The sequence below is a fragment of the Octopus bimaculoides genome, chromosome 14 (assembly GCF_046866305.1).
Source record: "Octopus bimaculoides isolate indiv1 chromosome 14, ASM4686630v1, whole genome shotgun sequence".
Taxonomy (NCBI): domain Eukaryota; kingdom Metazoa; phylum Mollusca; class Cephalopoda; order Octopoda; family Octopodidae; genus Octopus; species Octopus bimaculoides.
The window spans coordinates 39,249,109-39,270,706 of NC_142941.1; the positions used below are offsets into that span (position 1 = coordinate 39,249,109).

General features: G+C 31.7%; 1 protein-coding gene across 1 annotated transcript; it reads right to left on the reverse strand.

Annotated features, from left to right (window-relative positions):
- Window positions 1-66: 66 nt before the first annotated feature.
- Window positions 67-13,869, reverse strand: LOC106872379 (protocadherin Fat 4). The gene is made up of 8 exons (XM_089362095.1): window positions 13,580-13,869; window positions 10,007-12,404; window positions 9,540-9,690; window positions 8,271-8,590; window positions 8,007-8,152; window positions 2,814-5,211; window positions 2,386-2,536; window positions 67-976 (listed from the first exon to the last, which is right to left on the reverse strand). Exons 2-8 carry the CDS (start codon window positions 12,395-12,397, stop codon window positions 654-656), a joined length of 5,880 nt encoding a protein of 1,959 aa, XP_089218221.1. The 5' UTR covers window positions 12,398-12,404; window positions 13,580-13,869; the 3' UTR covers window positions 67-653.
- Window positions 13,870-21,598: the final 7,729 nt, after the last annotated feature.

The window sequence follows — 21,598 nt, forward strand, 5'->3', positions numbered from 1 at the left end:
TATGCTATCTTCAATAGCTTTTATAAGAAAATGTCCAGAAACTACAATGGAGAATTGTGTTATATATTTTTGTATGGCTTCCCTATGTATATATATATCCTAATATCTTCAGTATGACAGCTTCAATAACATACAAGTTTCTCTAAGCACACTTTGGTAGATATCAACTGCTAGTTTCTGAGAATATTTCATTCTTAACTGTACCAGTCATTCCAAATATTTTGGTAATTCTGTCATATTATCTGCTTGTAATTCCTTAGTATAAATGAATTTACTTCAATTGATGATTTAATAAGAAAAAATTATCTATTTTGGTGAAAATTTATCATAAATTTATAACTTGAAGAAATGTTATGACGATGTTGATATTAATATTAAATCCTTTATAATTACTTTTCATACTTTCATTCAGATATTTGTAGTGATATAAAAACTCTATTTTATAAAAGATAAAATTGTTTTTGGTATTGTCTCTAGTAGGAGAAAAGAAAATTATGTAAGATGCTAAAGAAGACTGGCAAATAATTGGCTAAGTCATCTGTGGTAGAATATGATTTGAAATTAGTACACAAATATAAAATACTGTCAGGATTTTAGGCAGTCATTGTTCTAGTTCTGCAGCTGCCTGTCGTTGGTTTCTAAATATTGCAGCATTAGTTTTGTGGTGTTGATAGAGGTGGTACTTGAGGTATTGAAGGTACCTTTGGTAATGTTGTTACCTTAGGTACAGCTGGTAGAGGTGGTTTACAGTTTGAAATAAAGGCACTTGTCATTGGCACTGTAGATGATTGTTCAGTTGTGTTAGATGTGGTCCCAGCTGTAGTCAAAGGTATGTGGTCGAGATGACAAAAAGAGTTCTTGTCAACATTTGGTTGATAGTGATATTCACTGTTGTTACTTCCTGTTGATCTGTTGAGAGAGTGTTGAAGTTGATTTCTTCTATTCCATGTACGATCACTTTGATAACGACATAGATCTGGAAAATTTCGATCTAAAGGTTATTTCAAAAACAATTTCATGTATGATGAATAGAAACAAAAATTTTTTTAAGTGGGTCTTTAGCAATTATAATTGGAAGTATCAGTAGTTTAACAAATAAGTAAATAAATAATGTCATGTACAGATACATGCTGGGTATATACAAAGGCTAAGGTTTGGTTTTACATTTAAAATAAGTTGCTTTGGTAATGATCTGTTATATATGTAGGCATATATGTGTGTATGTTACTGAGCATGCTATTCTCTTCCTCCTACTCATTCTCTCTCCCCCTCACATACACTTTCTAAAGGAAATCAATTAGATTCAGTCATGGAAAGAGATGAGCTCCACTAGATTTAAAACACCCAAGACACACTGTATCTCATAATGGTACCCTTACAACTGCATCCATAGTTAAGTGATCCTACCCATAACCACACAATATACATCGTGAAGGTTTCTCCTTTTTAAAATTGATCTGTTTCTTTCATATAAAAATTACACACACACATATATATATCATCATCATCATCATCATCGTTTAACGTCCGCTTTCCATACCTGTATACATACATGTGTATATATATATATATATATATATATATATATATATATATATATATATAGACACACATACCGTGGAGGCACAATGGCCCACTGGTTAGGGCAGTGGCATCACAGTCATAGGATAATAGTTTTGATTCCCAAACTGGGCGTTATGAGTGATTACATACATACATACATACATACATACATATATATATATATATATAATATATATATATATATATATGCATATTTATATGCTTATATATATATATATATATATATATATATATATATATATATATATATATATATATATATATATATATATATATATATATATAGCAAATGCTCTATCATGGCCGTGTGACTAAGAACTCCACTTCTCAACCACATGATTTTAGTTTCAGTCCTTCAATGTGGTACATTAGTTTATCGTCATCAATTGCGATCTCAGTCAAATCAAATCCTCTCAAAAGATAAGTACAAACAGTACTATGGCTGTTCTACATATACATCCTGAAATATTTATGTATGCAGATGTGTGTGTGTGTGTATGTCCTCACTCTGTGTAACAGTTGTAATCAAGTGTCAGCACCATACATTCAGTGGCATTCATTGTGCCTTTTTTGTCATGCAATTATATATAACAAATAGAGAAATATTTTCTTGTTTGGAAAGAGCTGTTGGCTGGAGACAAGAAGGATACCTAGGCCAAGAAATATCTCCCTTAAATAATTCTATTCAACCCATGTTGATACCTCAAAGTGAATGTCAAAATTAAGATGGTAATGTTAACATGATATACTCCACCAACAGATTATCAGACTATATAGAAATATTCATTGTTTCTAACCTACCTGGCAGTTCCTCATAATGACCAGCACTACCAACACTCCAGCCATGACCACTGTCAGTGTGAGAGGACAACATTGACATTTCATTGAATTGGTCAACACTGTTTAGTTCTCTGTATCCTGGAGACATGCTTTCTTCTCTTGGAATAAACATCTAGAAATGTAAAATAAATTCATTGTATGCCACAATATTTCAACATAGCATTCTGCTTGAACATTGCATGCTATATAACTAAGAATTATCATCACTGGTAATTTAAGAAAAGAAATATTCTATATATCATTGTTTGGGTAAGCTTAGAAAATTCGTTCTTTATGTTTAAAATTGAAATTGATAAAGTGTATTTATATATATTCTTATACTGGATTCAGTCTTTGGCACAATGTACAAAGGATCCAGTCAATCTGAAAGTATTTGAGGAATGACTTACCTGTTGATGTGGCCTTAAAACTGGATCATGCCATCTATCATATGATGTAGTTCTGTAGTGAATATCTTCTCTGTCTATGATTGGTTGTTGGGATTTCTTCAGATTTCTCTCCATTGTGTACTGAACTCCAGGAGGAACACAAGTAGGATCAAATATATATTTTGATTGGATGTTTAATGCAGGTGTAACCTTGTGGTACATATCAACACTATTATCATGGTTGCTATCTGTCTGCTTCAGTCTATGAACTATACAGATTGATATAGAGATCACTATAACAACTGATACAATCACAGCTGCAACAACAATAACAATCATCACATTCAATTGGAGACCATTACTTGATTCTGTTGTTGTCTTTGAAGGGGTCTTAAATATCTTTGATGTGTTGTTACTAACTGTTAAAGTCAAAGACAAAGTTGTTGTTGATGACAGAACTGGACTACCACTGTCTTTCACACCTAATTCCAGTTCATAGAATCCAGCATCATTTTGGTAAAGTGAGCGAGAGAAAGATAAGACACCAGAGTGATGGTTCATTTGAAATAAGTGTTTCTCATTACCTCTGAGTATTTCATATGTGAGGAAGGCATTGTGTTGACTGTCTCTGTCAGAGGCCCTAACAACCGTAATATCATGGTCAGAGTGGGGATGGTAGTGGACATTAAGACTGAAAGGGTCAACATTAGGGAAACTGAAAGAGGGAGCATTATCATTTAAATCCATAACCTCAACAACAACATTTGCTGTGTTCTCCAGTGATGGTGTTCCTTTATCTTTTACTAAAACCTTAAACTCATACATGTTCCTTTCTTCTCTGTCTAGTGACTCAGTTGTGGAAATAAATCCCACATCAGATATCTGAAATGGTAGAATATCTTTTCCAATAGTCAACAAAGAATAGGTTAATTGTCCTCCATCTCCAATATCTGGGTCTGTAGCATTGACTTGTCCAACAGGGAAGTCTTTGTGTTCATTTTCATAGGTGAGAAACTTAAATATGTCCTGACTAAACTGAGGTTGTATGTCATTTATGTCAGTAACCAACATTGAAAACTGTTTCTGTACTTTCAATGGAGGTAAACCATTATCTTGACATTTAATGGTGAAATTAAATCTCTTCTCACTCTCTCTGTCTATTTCACTCTTGACAATAACTTTGTATTTCTTTTCAGAAATTGAGATTAGCTGAAGGTATCTATTTTGTAAATGACATTTCACTTGTCCATTTACTCCACTATCATTGTCAATAACTTTGACATACGCAACAAAGCTGTGAATTTTAGTTGCTTCTGAGATGACAGCTGTGTTTCCAGTTGAATCTAAGACAAACTTGACATCAATATTTGGTGGATTGTTTAAGTAACTGATTCCATTTATTAGAACAGTGACAGTTGAGGACATAGGTGGCTTACCATTATCTGTGGCTTTTACAAATATTTTATAGGATTTTCCAAACTGAAATTCTGTTGTTAGAAATAGTTCTCCAGTTTGCCTATTCAGTTGAAAGCATTCTTTTATTTTACTTGGTGTCTTAGTACTTAAGTTATAGGAAATTCTTCCATTTTCTCTTTCATCCAAGTCTGTAGCAGACAGTCTTAAAATAGGTTTGTTTATCTGGTGTGTGTCATTTGCAGTGACATTGTAAATATGGTGAGAGAACACGGGGGAGTTATCATTTTCATCTTGCACTGATATTTCTAAATTTAGTACACCTTTCTTTGTTGGAGTACCCCCATCTATGGCAATTAACTGAATGTTGTAAATGTTTTGTGTTTCACGGTCCAAGTTACCATCTATAAGCAGTTGTAACAAATCACTTCCATCCAATTTCTTAGATACAAACAATTGGAATGGAACATCTTCATCCTCTTTGAGTTGATAAGTGAGTTTAGAATTCTGAATGCTAAAATCATTATCAATGGCATTTGGAATTATTTTTTTTACTCCTTTTGTCGCACTTTCATCAAACTGTAAATGAAATTCTTTGTTTGGGAAAATGGGATAATTATCATTGACATCTTCTATCATAACTTTGATTTCTAATAACTTGAAGAAAGAATGACCATGTTGAACAGCTATTTCCAGTATTCTAAAACATTCCACAGTATATAGACATAGAGATTCTGCATCCAATATGGAAGCTGTGTACAGTTTCCCTCCAGGTGTAACATTAAATAACTGAACATTTCCATCAGTATTACCCTGGAGAATTTTAAATGTCAGCTTGTTGCTGTTATCTTGAGACTGTATATTACCTAGTAAGTGTGTATCAGTAACAATATCTCCAATATAACTGTCTATATCATTGTTCTCTTTCACATGGTAGATATGATCCACACACCAGCAGTTATGAACAAGGAACAACACCAACAATACACCTGGAAACATTTTCAATCTGAAATAGAATTTTGTATTGATATTCATTATTCAGGTTTTAATACTAAAGAGAAATTTTAACTAAAAATTTTGTTACATGAACTTAATCTTTACACTCATTTTGGATTTGTAGATTTAAAAAAAAACTTGAAAGTGTGAATAGAAATGTTCTCTTTAATTTGTTAGATATAATTGATGCATATTTAGTTGTTAAACACCAAATCCAAGAAATAACCCATTGATATTGCAGAGGACAGCTGTAAATAGTTCTCTCTTTTTTTTTCTATACGACTTCACCTGAGATAGAACAAGAGGTATTTCATCACCGTTGCCCTCTTGTTAACAGCTTTATCAATTTACTTATACAAACTTACATTTTCTACACATACTTGGTAGCTCAATTAAATAAATTATTGAAGCATTACCAATCTAAAAGAGACATTAAGAGTTGCAACTAATTGATGTGTAACACCAGACAAGCAGACCAAATGAAAGGCAATCAAACTAAGAACTTCATATTCTTTTAAAAATATTCCATGCCAGCATGGAAAAATAGACGTTCAATGCTGAAGATGATTTATTGAATACCATAAGATGCAGTATTTCTAATCTGAAGCGTGTGATTTGATAGATACCTGGTTGCTATTTCTAGCAAGTCCAAGAATTCATTAAGAGTATTAATTTATTTAGAGTAACCTCCCTTACTTTCAAAACTACTTCATGATCCAATTTCTCAGATATTGAATCTAACAATCTTGGGAAAACAAGATACTCAAATATTTTACAATATAAAGTAAAAACTTGATAAACTATTCAACTAACATTAACTAAAACAATTATCATCAGTACATCCCGTCTGTTACATCCTGATCTATCAACTAATCCTATACTAAATGATTAAATTGACAATATTGCAAAAAGAGAGAAAATATATTTTTTTAAAGAATGTAATTATTAAAATAATACTAAATTCTGTTTATGAAACTTCCATCTCAAGTATTTATTGAAAATATATATAAAATGTATATAGAAAATGACATTGCTGTACAGGAAGTAATTAACTATCTGATTTTCCTATGGGTGTAGTTTTAGCAAGATGGTAGTTAATGGGAAGTGAAATGATCAAACATCAACAAAAACAATTTATACATCAGAATAACTTTTAATAAATACTTACCAACAGTTTTCAGTCGTTTATGCAGTTGTTACTGTATTGTTTCAGTCTTCTGGTAACAAAGTTATAGTACTAGCAGAAGTTTTGAGTAGTTTGGTATGTAACAGTGTTATGTAGTTCTATCAAGTTGGTTGTGTTGTATGTAATGTGTGTTGTAGCCAATGACAAGCTGTCTATTATTCCAGTGCAAGGAAACGGAAATACAACCTCCAGTTCTTGCAGTAAATGATGGGCTGACTCACAAAATATTTCACTTAGACACACTCATATATAGATACATACATATACATGTGTGTGGTGAGAATGTACCCAACTAAATGGATGGAAATATTAATAAGGTTTAAAGCAATGAAAACTAAAAATATCATATTTTAAAAATATATCATATTTAATTTTACGGTAGAAAAATTATTTTCTAACTTCAGTCAAAATTGCAAAACTTTTTATCTTACATTTCCGTCTGGTTCTATAAAACTTTTTGCTTGAAACACCCTTAATAAATGTTATTAAATAATATTTTTAGAAGTTAATTTCATTATAAAATTGTTGAAATCATTTAAAAATACGAAATTATGGCTCCAAATAATTGTGTTGAATAATGATTGCAATATGGTTTGTTCTTACAAGCATTCCTATTACAGAACTAATACTTTTAAAATGGAAATACAAATTTGTAAATTTCACAATCGAAACTTAACAAAAATTTTTATTAAAACTGAAGCCTATTCATTAAATGTAGTTGCAAATGGAGTTCCTTTCTGATATATATATGCCATGTATCTAATTTTCTTTTTCTTTGTTTCCTTTTTTTTGCCCACCTTTTTGGAAAGCTGATCAATAATGCATATTTTTTATATTGCTTTGAAATGGTAATCTAATGCTGAAAATTTAGAAACAGAGTAAAGTATTTTGTATACTTTGACTACATAACAAAAATACTTTTAAGGAGAAGCAATATTGCTTTTCCAGGGCTTAAATAAAACTGTTTCTTTTTAAGTTAGGTTAACTGGTGAAATTATGCTATCTTCAGTAGTTTTTATAAGAAAATGTCCAGAAACTATAATGGAGAATTGTGTTATATATTTTTGTATGGCTTTCCTATGTATATATATCCAGATATCTTCAGTATATATATATATATATATATATATATATATATACTAGAATATGTTAAATGATGATGATGATATATATATCCTGACAGTTTCAGTAATATACATGGTTATAAGTTTCTCAGCAAAAACTTTGGTAGATATCAACTGCTAGTTTGTGAGAATATTTCATTCTTAACTCTTCCAGTCATTCAAAATATCTTGATAATTCTGTCATATTTTCTTTTGGTGATTCTTTACTTTGATTAAAGACTAAATAAGATAAAAATTTATTAATTTTGGTGAAAATTTATTATAAATTTATAACTAAGGAATGTTATGACAATGTCATATAATTTCTTGATCAAATATTAATATTCTTTTCTACTCTAGACATAAGGCCTGAAATTTTGTGGGAGGGGGCCAGTCGATTAGATTGATCTCAGTCAATTTATCAACCCCAAAAAGATGAAAGCCAAAGTCGACCTCAGAGGAATTTGAAATCAGAACGTAAAGACAGACGAAATAGCACCAAGCAATTATAATTACTTTTCATACTTCCATTCAGATATTTGTAGTAATATACAAGCTCTACTTTTATATAAGATAAAATTATTTTTGATATTGTCTGTATTAAGAGGAAGTAAAATTATGTAAGCTGATAAAGAAGACTGGCAAATAATTGGCTTAGTCATCTGTGGTAGAATATGATTTGAAATTAGTACACAAATATAAAATACTGTCAGGATTTTAGGCAGTCATTGTTCTAGTTCTGCAGCTACCTGTCGTTGGTTTCTAAATATTGCAGCATTAGTTTTGTGGTGTTGATAGAGGTGGTACTTGAGGTATTGAAGGTACCTTTGGTAATGTTGTTACCTTAGGTACAGCTGGTAGAGGTGGTTTACAGTTTGAAATAAAGGCACTTTTCATTGGCACCATAGATGATTGTTCAGTTGTATTAGATGTGGTCCCAGCTATAGTCAATGGTATGTGGTCGAGATGACAAGAAGAGTTCTTGTCAACATTTGGTTGATAGTGATATCCATTGTTGTTATCTCCCCTTGATCTGTCGAGCGTGTGTTGAGGGTGATTTCTTCTATTCCATGTACGATCACTTTGATAACGACATAGATCTGAAAGTATATCGATGTGTTGGCTGTTTTTTTTTTTAATATTCATGCATGATGAATAAAAGTAAACTGTTTTAAACAGGTTTATAGCAATGAAAAATCAAAACATTAGTATATTTTAACAAATAAATAAGTAATGTCCCAGCTACCCTGTCTAGAGTGAGCACCATGCACTGTGATAGCTTGGGATTCAAGGGTCCACAGCTATTTAATGCCTTGTCCAAACATCTCAGGGATCTTCATGGAGTAGAGTAGATGTTTTCCAGAAATAAATTGACCTCTTGTCCCAGATGAAACTTTATTATGGCAGGAAACTCAATCACTAAAAGCCTATCATGTAAGATAGGCCATTGAAAACATGATTTCAGCCTTAACACAGAATCGTATAAATAAATAAATAAAGTCCCGTTCAGATATGTACAAGCTATACAAAGACAAAATTTGCTTTCACTTTTATGGTAAAGGCTCTAGCATGGCTGTGTGATGAAGAATTTCACTTCTCAACCACATGATTATAGGTTTAGTTCTCTACTGCTGTCTCAGACAAGTCAAATTCTTTTGAACGATAGTACAAACAGAAAAATGGGAGGCATACAGTCAATTTTCTGATAGTATTTATCATTCAAAAGTAATAATTGTGTGCTTGTCTCCTGCTATTGATAGTTGTCAGCGAGCATTGGCATCACACATGCTGTAGCATTCATTTCTAAGTTTTCATGAAAGCATGTCCAGCAAATGGGAAAATATTATCTTGCTTGGAAATAGTTGAGGGCTGGTGACAAGAAGGCAAACACGGCCACGAAATATCTGCCTCAAATAATTCTTTTCAACCCATGTTAGTATTCCAAAGTAGATGTCAAAATGATGATGATGATGATGATGATGATAACTAAATATAGACCAACAGATTATCATACTATATTGAAGAAATATTCATTTTTTTCTAAGTTACCTGGCAGTTCCTCATAGTGTCCAGCACTGCCGACACTCCATCCATGACCTCTATCTGTGCGAGATGACAATGTTGACATCTCACTGAATTGGTCAGTACTGTTTAGTTCTCTGTAACCTGGAGACATGCTTTCTTCTCTTGGAACAAATATCTAAATACAAATATATAGATTCAATGTATCATCATAATGTTAAGGGCATTCCAAAAATATACATAGAAATACATCCACCTGTCCTCCATATCTACATATACACACTAAGTCACTAAGTATGACCATACTTAGAAAGTTTTACTTGTAAATAGAATTTGCAGTCAAACAAGAAATAATATAATTTGCAATAATAGCTAGAAATAAAAGATCCATGAATTTAAAGAAATCGTATTTAATAAGAAATACCAGAACAAAATATTACTCTGCAAACAACTTATGATCAGCTATTCAAACAACTGGTAATTAACTGTCTTACCTGTTGATGTAGTTCTGTGAAAGCTGGGTTACCCCATCTATCATATGATATAGTTCTGCAGTGAATATCATCTCTGTCTACCATTGGTTGATGAGATTTCTCCACATTTCTCTCCATTGTGTACTGAACTTCAGGAGGAACACAAGTAGGATCAAATATATATTTTGATTGGTTGTTTAATGCAGGTGTAACCTTGTGGTACATATCAACACTGTTGTTATAGTTGCTATCTGTCTGCTTCATTCTATGAACTATACAGATTGATATAGAGATTACTATAACAACTGATACTATCACAGCTGCTATAACAATAACAATCATCACATTCAATTGGAGACCATTACTTGATTCCGTTGTTGTCTTTGAAGGGGTCCTAAATATCTTTGATGTGTTGTTACTAACTGTTAGAGTCAAAGACAAAGTTGTTGTTGATGACAGAACTGGACTACCACTGTCTTTCACACCTAATTCCAGTTCATAGAATCCAGCATCATTTTGGTAAAGTGAGCGAGAGAAAGATAAGACGCCAGAGTGATGGTTCATTTGAAATAAGTGTTTCTCATTACCTCTGAGTATTTCATATGTGAGGAAGGCATTGTGTTGACTGTCTCTGTCAGAGGCCCTAACAATTGTGATATCATGGTCAGAGTTGGGATGGTAGTGGACATTAAGACTGAAAGGGTCAACATTAGGGAAACTGAAATAGGGAGCATTATCATTTAAATCCATAACCTCAACAACAACATTTGCTGTGTTCTCCAGTGATGGTGTTCCTTTATCTTTTACTAAAACCTTAAACTCATACATGTTCTTTTCTTCTCTGTCTAGTGACTCAGTTGTGGAAATAAATCCCACATCAGATATCTGAAATGGTAGAATATCTTTATCATTAGTCAACAAAGAATAGATTAATTGTCCTCCATCTCCAATATCTGGGTCTGTAGCATTGACATATCCCACAGGGAAGTCTTTGTGTTCATTTTCATAGGTGAGAAACTTAAATATGTCCTGACTAAACTGAGGTTGTACATCATTTATGTCAGTAACCAGTATAGAAAACTGTTTCTCTACTGTCAATGGTGGTAAACCATTATCTTGACATTTAATGGTGAAATTAAAGTTCTTCTCACTCTCTCTATCTATTTCACTCTTGACAATAACTTTGTATTTTTTTTCAGACATTGAGATAAGCTGCAGGTACTTATTTTGTAAATGACACTTCACTTGTCCATTTACTCCACTGTCATTGTCAGTTACTTTGACATACGCGACAAAGCTCTGAATATGAGTTGCTTCTGAGATGACAGCTGTTTTCCCAGTTGACTTAATGACAAATCTGAAGTCAACATTTGGTGGATTGTTAAGATGAGTGATTCCATTTATAAGAACAGTGACAGTTGAGGACATAGGTGGTTTACCATTATCTGTGGCTTTAACAAACACTTTATAGAATCTTCCAAACTGAAATTCTGTTGTTACAAATAGTTCTCCAGTTACTTTATTCAACCGAAAGCATTCTTTTATCTTATTAGGTGTTTTAGTACTAAAAGAATAAGAAATTCTTTGATTCTCTCCTACATCTGAATCTGTTGCAGACAGTCTTAGAACAGGTATGTTTATCTGGTGTGTATCATTGATAGTGATGTTATAGATATTCCGTGAAAACAGTGGAGAGTTATCATTTTCATCTTGCACCAATATTTCTATATTTTGTACACCTTCTTTTTGTGGTGATCCTCCATCTCTTGCAATCAACTGTATATTATAAATGTCTTTTTTCTCACGATCTAATGTACCTTTTAAAATTAGTTGTAATAAATCATTCCCATCAGAATTATTAGATATAAACAATCGAAATGGGATATCTTCACTATCATAGAGTCGATAAATCAGTTTAGAATTTTGAATACTAACGTCATTATCAATGGCATTTGGAATAATCCTTTTTGAACCTAATAGACTTTCCTGTAACTGTATTTGAAATACCTTGTCTGGAAACATAGGATAATTATCATTGATATCGTCTATTATAATTTTGACTTCTAATATCTTGATAACAGAATGGCCATGTTGAACTGCTACTTCTAAAATCCTGAAACATTCCACATTATATTGGCACAGAGTTTCTGCATCCAATATGGTAGCTGTATACAAGTGTCCTCCAGGTGTAACATTAAATAACTGAACAGTTCCATCAGTACTATCCTGGATTACATTAAATATTAGTCTGCTGCTATCATCCTGAGATGGTACAGTATTCAGCAGTAGTGTATCAGTGGCAATATCTCCAATATAGCTGTGTCTATCATTGTTCTCTTTCACATGGTAGATATGATCTACACACCAGCAACTTCCAGAAAGAAACAACACCAACAATACAACTGGACACATTTTCTATCTGAAATAGAGTTATATATCAATATTCATAATTCAAGATTTAATAAATGCAGAGAAAATATGACTGAAAATTTTGCTACATACGTAGATATTTATGAAATCTGAAATCTGTACATATCAGTGTTGTCTTTAATATGTTTGATGTAAGTGAATTATATTTAGCTGTAGTGGAGGCGCAATGACTCAGTGGTTAGGGCAGTGGACTCGCGGTCATAGGATCGCGGTTTCGTTTCCCAGACTGGACGTTGTGAGTGTTTATTGAGTGAAAATCCCGGCATGGGATGGTGAATTTCAGGGAGCATGGAGGATTTCCACCTCCCAGGATGCCAATTATTTCATTTTCACTATCTCTTACACAATTACTGCCATTTTCAAATAGAGAAATATCACTGCTAGGCATCGACTGGTGACAAAATCTCATGTTTAAAACAACAATTTCATATGTACCAACCCTTGTATCAACTCCCCAATATTACATATTTAAACTTCTCCCTGATATTACATTTCTAAACATGCAGAGATATTAAGAGTTTCTATATTGATGTGTAACACTAGACCAGCTCTGACCAAATAGAAGTATTTTGAAAGGCATGCTGTATTTCTTAACTGAAGGGTGTGAGTTGTGGGATATTTGCCTGCTATTTCTAGCAAGTCCAACAACTGCGTAGAATTTCCTTCGACGAATCTTTGGAAGTAATCTCCCTTTCTTTCAAAACTACATCATTATTCAATTTCTTAAATGTAGAATCTAAACTATCAGATGAAAACAGAATACTCCTTATTTTGCAATATAAAATAAAAACTTCATAAACCCTTACACTAATATAAAATAATATTGGTATTGTCAGTATATATTTATCAACAGTAACTGATATTATGGCTATAGATGACTAGACTGAGAATTTTGTAAAAAGAGAGAAAACAATATATTTTTAAAGAATGTAAATGTTAAAATAATGTTGAATTGTATTTGTATTTTGCTGATAATTCTGCCTTAAGTATTCGTTGAAAATATTTTATCAATAATTAACTAAAGGTTTTTAAAAAATAACATTGTTGTACAGGAAGTAATTATGTTTCATATTGGTGTAGTATTAAGATGGTGAGGGAGAGAGAAATGAACAAATGTCTAAAGAATCAAATTATACATCAAAATAACTTTGAATGAATACTTGCCAACAGTTGTTTATATTGTTTATATTGTTGTAAATGTACTGTTTTAGCTTTCTGATAACATAAAGTTGTAATAGAAGCAGCAGTTCTGAGTAATTTGTTATGTGATGGTGTTATGTAGTTCTGTGAAGTTGGTTGTGTAGTATGTAATGTGTGTTGTAGCCAATGACAAGCTGTCTATTATTCCAATGCAAGGAAACGGAAATACAACCTCCAGTTCTTGCAGTAAATGATGGGCTGACTCACAAAATATTTCACTTAGACACACTCATATATAGATACATACATATACATGTGTGTGGTGAGAAGATTTAAAATTGAGTGGACAAAATGTATAGAATATTTGAATCAATGACATATAAATATCACTTATAAAAATGTATCATAATTTAATTTCAAGGTTGAAAAAGAATTTAATGACTTTTGCAAAAGTTGTAAAACTTTTTGATGAACATTCTTTTAGCTTTCTCTACAGTATTTCCAAACTTCTCCATTTGAAATGTCTCCCATAAAAGTTATTAAAAAGATTATTTTAAGCCACTAATTACTTTATAAATTGGAAGAGCTCATTTAATAATGCGAAACTGTGGCTCTAAATAATGATATTGTATAATATGATTTATGTTGTGAAGTTATTCTTAATAGAAAACCAATAGGTTTAAAATATAATTAAATCTTTTTTAATTTTTGAATGTGGAATCTTACACAAATATTCATAAAAGTTGTAGCTGTTGAATTGAAAACAAGACTGGATGCTTTTCTAATGCATTCATATAATTGCATTTGTCTTTGTCAATTAATAAAAGTTATTTGTTGTTCAATTATCAATTAACCAATAATACAATATTGTATGTGAATTAGGTGTTTTAAAGAATATTTCATTGAAAATTTCTATAAGTTACTCCTGATATTTTAATCAGTTTGTTATCCTTTCATTATTTCTTGATGTATTTGTTTCAATAAGGAGATATTATCAACTTTGAAGAAGAATTTACTCAAACTTAGTAACATCAAGAAATGCTATGAAAATGTTACATAAATTTCTCTAAAATATATTCTGAAGTATTTCTAGATAAAATATAAATATTGAAGCAATTCATGATAATTGTGTTTCATTCTTCCAGTCAAAATATTTGTTTTGATTTACAAACTTAAGCTTATATAAGATATAATTAATTTTGATATTGTTACAAAACTTTGTTTGTTTAGCTGATAAAAACCTCCAGGAAATTGATACCAAGGTCAACACTGGCAGAATTTCAAGTCAAAATACAAAGATACGTGATAAAATACTACAAGGTATTTAGTCATGCAATGTACTGATTTTCCTTCCATTTGTTTCAAAGTGTTCTAGTGTCAGTTGTATAACGTAGATGGAGGAAGTGCCTGAGGTATTGGCAGTACCTGAGGTATTGAAGATAACTTTAGTAGTGTTGTTACTGGTAGAGGTCGTTTACAGTGTAAAGTAAAGTTACTTGTCATTGGGTCTGTGGATGGTTGTTCAGTTATATTAGCTATAGTACCATTTATAGTCAAAGGTATTTGGTCAGGACAAGGGGAAAAGTTAATGTAAGCATCAGGTTGATATCCATATTTGTTATCTCCCCTTGATCGGTTGAGTGTGTGTGTGTGTGTGTGTGTGTGTGTGTGTGGTAGTTGATTTCTCCTGTTCCATGTACGATCACTTTGATAACGGGACAGATCTGGAAGTATATCAATTTATAGTTTATCCAATATTAATTATATATAAATAAATAAATAAATAAATAAATAAATAAATAAACATTATATATATATGCACACACATACATAAATACACTTGCACACACGTGTCTGTGTCAGTATGTTTGTATATATATATGTGCGTATGCGTGTATATACATGTATGTATGTATATATATGTATACATACATATATGTATATATATATATATATATATATATATATATATATATATATATATATATATATATATATAGTACGTGAGAAGACTCGGCGAGGCGAGTGAGAGCATAATCTGTGACCTCTGCTTGCGAAGACCTGTTGAGGCAAGTGAATTTGGAATTTGAAATTTGAAATCTGAAATCGAAATCGAACTAAATTCGACGACTGGTACCCATGTCAACCTCTTCTTCATTGAACACTAAACTCTGCTTGTGAAGACCTGTTGGGGCAAGTGAAATCGGAATCAAAATCGTAATTGAACCATACTCGATGACTGGCACCTGCACCAGTGAAGCACTAACAGCACTGTCCGAGCATGTTCATTGCCAGAGCAGCTGTCTGGCTTTCATGCTAGTGGCCTGTAAATAGCACCATTCGAGCGTAATCATTATCAGAGTCACCTTCTAGAACTTGTGGTGGTGGCACATTAGAAAATCATTCGAGCGAGGTCGTTGCCAGTGCTGCTGGACTGGCTCCCGTGCAGGTGGCACATAAAATACACCTTTTTGAGCGTGGCTGTTGCCAGTATCATGTGACTGGCCTTCGTGCCGGTGGCACGTAAAAGCACCCACTACACTCTCGGAGTGGTTGGCGTTAGGAAGGGCATCCAGCTGTAGAAACTCTGCCAGATCAGATTCGAGCCTGGTGCAGCCTTCTGGCTTGCCAGTCCTCAGTCAAATCGTCCAACCCATGTTAGCATGGAAAGCGGATGTTAAACGATGATGATAATGATATATATATATATATATATATATATATATATATATATATATATATATATTCATACTTATATATATATATATATATATATATATATATATATATATATATGTCCTTGGTCAGACTTTAAACTGAATCCAGTTGAGGAGTATCGGGCCCTTGCACATGAGTTCCAGAGTTTTGAAGAGCTTTGGACCACCTCTTAGCCATTATTGTTCCAAGATCTACCCTGAACTAAAATAGTAGCATCTGTTAGTGTTACAGCTATGGTTTAATTACCATGTAAACCACTGAAAGTAAAGGAACTATAATATAAGTAAGAAGACGAAATTTTAAAAATCTGTTATCTCTCTCTCTCTGTCTCTCTTTACACCGTCGCTAGAAGGGGACTTAACTCATGTTTGCAAATGCCTCCGACTTGAAAATTGTTAGAATTTATGGTTTAAAATTATTTTTAATGCAAAAATTCACGTGTTAGGAAGCAAAAAAAAAACAAAAACAAATGGCCGATTCCAGGCATTTTTGACCATGTAGAATCCATTGGTGCGACTCCCAGATTGCTAACTTGTAAGGTGTGGATTTCTATAAATGCAACACACACACACACACTCAAAAACTCAGCTTGTGAGTTTGATTGCAGCATATTCATCAAAAATGCATCTTTTCAAATGAAACATTCTATAAATCATTGTGTAAGTTAATGAAGTAGATTAAACAGTAATTTAATATCTTTATCTTTGAGATTAGAATTGATGAAATGGGGTTATCTTTATTCTTTTGCATTCTGTGGCACTGCTTCCAAGGTCCTTTGTAATTTACATCAAATTTAATTTTAAAACTGAAATTTTGGAAGGGGAAATATTTTGAAATTAACTGAAAATTATCTCACCTGCTGGCATATTCTTAATGTTGGGTTATTCCATCTATCACCTGAAATGGTTCTGCAGTGAATATCTTCTCTGTCTACCATTGGTTGATGAGAATTCTTTACATTTCTCTCTCTTGTGTAATGAACACCAGAAGAAACGCAAATAGAATCGAACATATATTTTGATTGTATGTTTAATGTTGGTGTAACCTTGTAGTAAATATCAACACTACTATCATAGTTGCTATCTGTCTGCTTCAGTCTATGAACTATACAGATTGATATAGAGATCTCTATAACAACTGATACTATCACAGCTGCTATAACAATAACAATCATCACATTCAATTGGAGACCATTACTTGATTCTGTTGTTGTCTTTGAAGGGGTCTTAAATATCTTTGATGTGTTGTTACTAACTGTTAGAGTCAAAGACAATGTTGTTGTTGATGAGAGAACTGGATTCCCACTGTCTTTCACACCTAATTCCAGTTCATAGAATCCAGCATCATTTTGGTAAAGTGAGCGAGAGAAAGATAAGACACCAGAGTGATGGTTCATTTGAAATAAGTGTTTCTCATTACCTCTGAGTATTTCATATGTGAGGAAGGCATTGTGTTGACTGTCTCTGTCAGAGGCCCTAACAACTGTGATATCATGGTCAGAGTTGGGATGGTAGTGGACATTAAGACTGAAAGGGTTGACATTAGGGAAACTGAAATAGGGAGCATTATCATTTAAATCCATAACCTCAACAACAACATTTGCTGAACATTAGTCCTGAATCAGCTATTAGTAGTTCACTGTGCAAAAGAATTCCAGCTGTAAGCATCTTATAGTTTACTCTTCTTTTATCTTTAGAAAGTTAAAATGGTGAGTATTCAGGTAGATTTGGCTGCTATGTTTAGCAGTTCAAGCTACTAACTAGAGACTTTGTTAGTATAAGTGACTGGTACAAATCACTTCCTGTGAATCACTATCTGAAATGCAATTTTGATTTCTCTCAAAAATGTTTTTTCATTAAACGTGATGCTGATCTAAAACACCGAACCTTAACTTTTCTTGTGATGGTTCATCCTTATAAAGTTAATAAAACATTGCTTTGGTTACCAAGAACTATTTATTCTGCATAAGAACAAATTCATACTACTCTTCTTCTGTCAACTTGTGTAAGACATATAAACTTGTCACATAATCCATGAATTATAAGATTTGTGTGGTGTTATTTGTGTTGTCATGTCTTTCATAACTTGTACTGTATGGAGCTGCCTCTTCTCAAAGGAACACTTGGCCATTGGATTTTACACTTCATTTAAAGTCTCAAAATACAAGCAATACTACGAAGATACAATTAGAATTATCTGCTGTAGCTGCTTAGCGAAAAACAGGTTAGCTGACACTAATATCAGTTGAATATTTACTAATGAATGATTTATACCTTGTATTTAACCCTGTATACAATGCCCATGTGTAGCTTTAATGCATTCACATGTCTAAGTATTAATTTGTTGGTAGAGATATTACAAATATTCTAGTAGATTCTCTTTAGTAGAAGTATTTTTCATGTTCAATAAGCACATTTCCTTCGTTCATTTATCCTGAAATCCATAGAATCTAAGGGAGGTAACTAATGATCAAACAATTCCTTTTGCTTCGTAAACAGTGCAACCCGTCTGAAACAAAATGAGTATTCTTTTCACAGATGGAAGGTGCAGTATCAAGGAAAATTGGCAGTTATTTCCTGACCACATAGAATTAAAATGCTTTCACGCATATCATTTCAGTTTGGTCATTAGAAATGACGAGGGAGCAGATGTTCTATAACAACAACTACAATATTTTCATTATCATCTCAATGTTCTATAAAAAGGGTGAGTTAGCAGATTCATTAGTGCGTCACACAAAATGCTTAACGGCACTTCTTCTGGTTCGTTATTTTCTGAGTTCCAATTCTGTCAAGGTCAACCTTGCTTTTCATCTTTTCAGGGTGGATTAAATAAATGCCAGTCAAGCTGTTTGATGTAATCAACATAACCCTTTCCCCTAAAATTTATGGTTTTGTGCCAAAATTAGAAACAATTAGTCCTACTATGCAACAGTTCCTGTGAAGCCACATGTTCTGTTGTTTGGCTTCTCAATTTGGGTGTTACTAAACTCTAGAAGATGGTGGAATATTGAGGTGCTGGGAACAAAAGTGGAGGTACGAAGTGCAAACAAAAGTGCAATTTTCTTTTAAGTTTTTTTTCCACATATTTATTCTTTTAATTGTTTCATTCATTTGAGTGCGGTCATACTGGAGTGCTTCCTTACTATTTTTAACAGACCAAATAACCACATACTGTTGTCCTCGTTGTCTTGTAAAAATATTGATTACTGAAGGCATTTCTAATGTCATTCTAAAACTAATTTACATTTATCATAATGATGTTTACATTTCTACTTTTGTAACATTTCCATTAACAATTGGAATTTATTAAAATTGTGAGATCAATTAGTTGATCAATCAATGAGAGCAATACATAAAATAATCAATAACGTAAAAAGTTTTTTTTTTTGTTGAAATACTTTTAATGAAAAATTTCTGTGTAAATTAATACAAAGTGAATACATTGTTTTAAATACATATACAAAAAAAAAAAAATGAAACAAACAAAAAGCATGTTTACTTCTGTTATTTAATCTCGTTTTCAGTTTTTTTAATGATCTGATACAATTTAACATTTAAAAAAATAAATATATGTACTGATATATATATATATATATATATATATATATATATATATATATATATATATATATATAAATATACATATGTATACATATATATATATAAATATATATACATATATATGTATACATATATATATATATATACATATATATATATACATATATACATATATATAAATACATGTATATATATACATATATATATATATATATATATATATATATACATATATATATATATATATACATATATATATATACATATATATATAAATATATATATATATACATATATACATACATAAATATATATATATATATACATATATATATATATAAATACATAAATATACATACATAAATATATATATATATATATACATATATACATAAATATACATACATAAATATATATATATATATATATATATATATATATATATACAATGACACATACATGTACATACATACACATTTACATGTATATATCTATATATTTCACAAAATGTTTTATAAAGATGGAAAAAAAAAAAAAAAATATCAATATGCAACATGTGTGTTTATTTCAGTAACTACTTCAAAAAATAATGTTCAGTATGGAATTTAATTTGGATTTCATTATATTTTATTAGTCTAACATATTAGACCATAAAATCACATGCACTCACATGTATACATGCATGCACGCACACATGCACACACACACACGCACATACACCAACATTTATTATGACATACTACTGGCTAATGTTTGTACAGTCAATAGGTTTTCATCTATAAGTGACATTGGTATGGATTAAGTTTGTCTCTATTTGACATCACATAAAAAATAGTTAAGTTTTGGAACAGACAATTAGAAAAATATCAAAAATCTTTAACTATTCACAAATTATTATGTGGCAAGGTAATGTATGAAATATTTATCACATCAGGATAGTAGCTCACTACTAAGACCCAACAGTTAAAAAAAAACAAAAAAACAAAAAACATGAAGAACATGGATTGCACTATCCCTCATCTCACCCCATGGCGACAGGGCATCCATTAATAACCCAATTAATATGTTAGTACTAGTCTACTGAACTTCAGACTTGGTTAGTTATTGATTTCTTCTGATCTGGCCCAATCTTTGAAGAATTAGAAGATGCATGTAATTGAATCAAAGCTAGTATATTGCTGGTACTATATTATAAATCCTGGTAAGCCATTTTTGGCAGGATTTCAACACAAAAACAGATGTACAAAATTAAATAATATTAAGGATTAAATTCAGCATTTTACTTTGTCTGATGCTCTTAAATTGGGTTTATAGTATTTTCTGGATTTTCCAAAATGTGGCTATTGGAATGGTCAAATTTCTGCAAATGGTTCTCATAAAATGGATCTGTGTCATGAAGTAAAACATCATTGTTTGATATTGTATTCTTTTGTGGTTTTTGTTGTTTAGCTCGAGGTTAATCATGATCAAGTAGACCTATGATCAAATAGACCCAGGTTAACCATAATGAAGTAGTCTATGAACAGGTAGACCTAGGCTAATAATGATCAAATAGACCTCTGATCAAAAATGTTTAACCTTGACCTTCACATTTTTTATTTATTAGAATTATTTTTCTAAGACTACATTATTCAGCATTATTTTTCTTCTTTCAGGATAATAGAGCAACACTTCCCAACCAGAGTTTCCCAGTACCTTAGGTTTCCACAAGAAGTCACTAGGGTCTCCACAAGAATTCATGATAAATAATAAATAGGCTAAT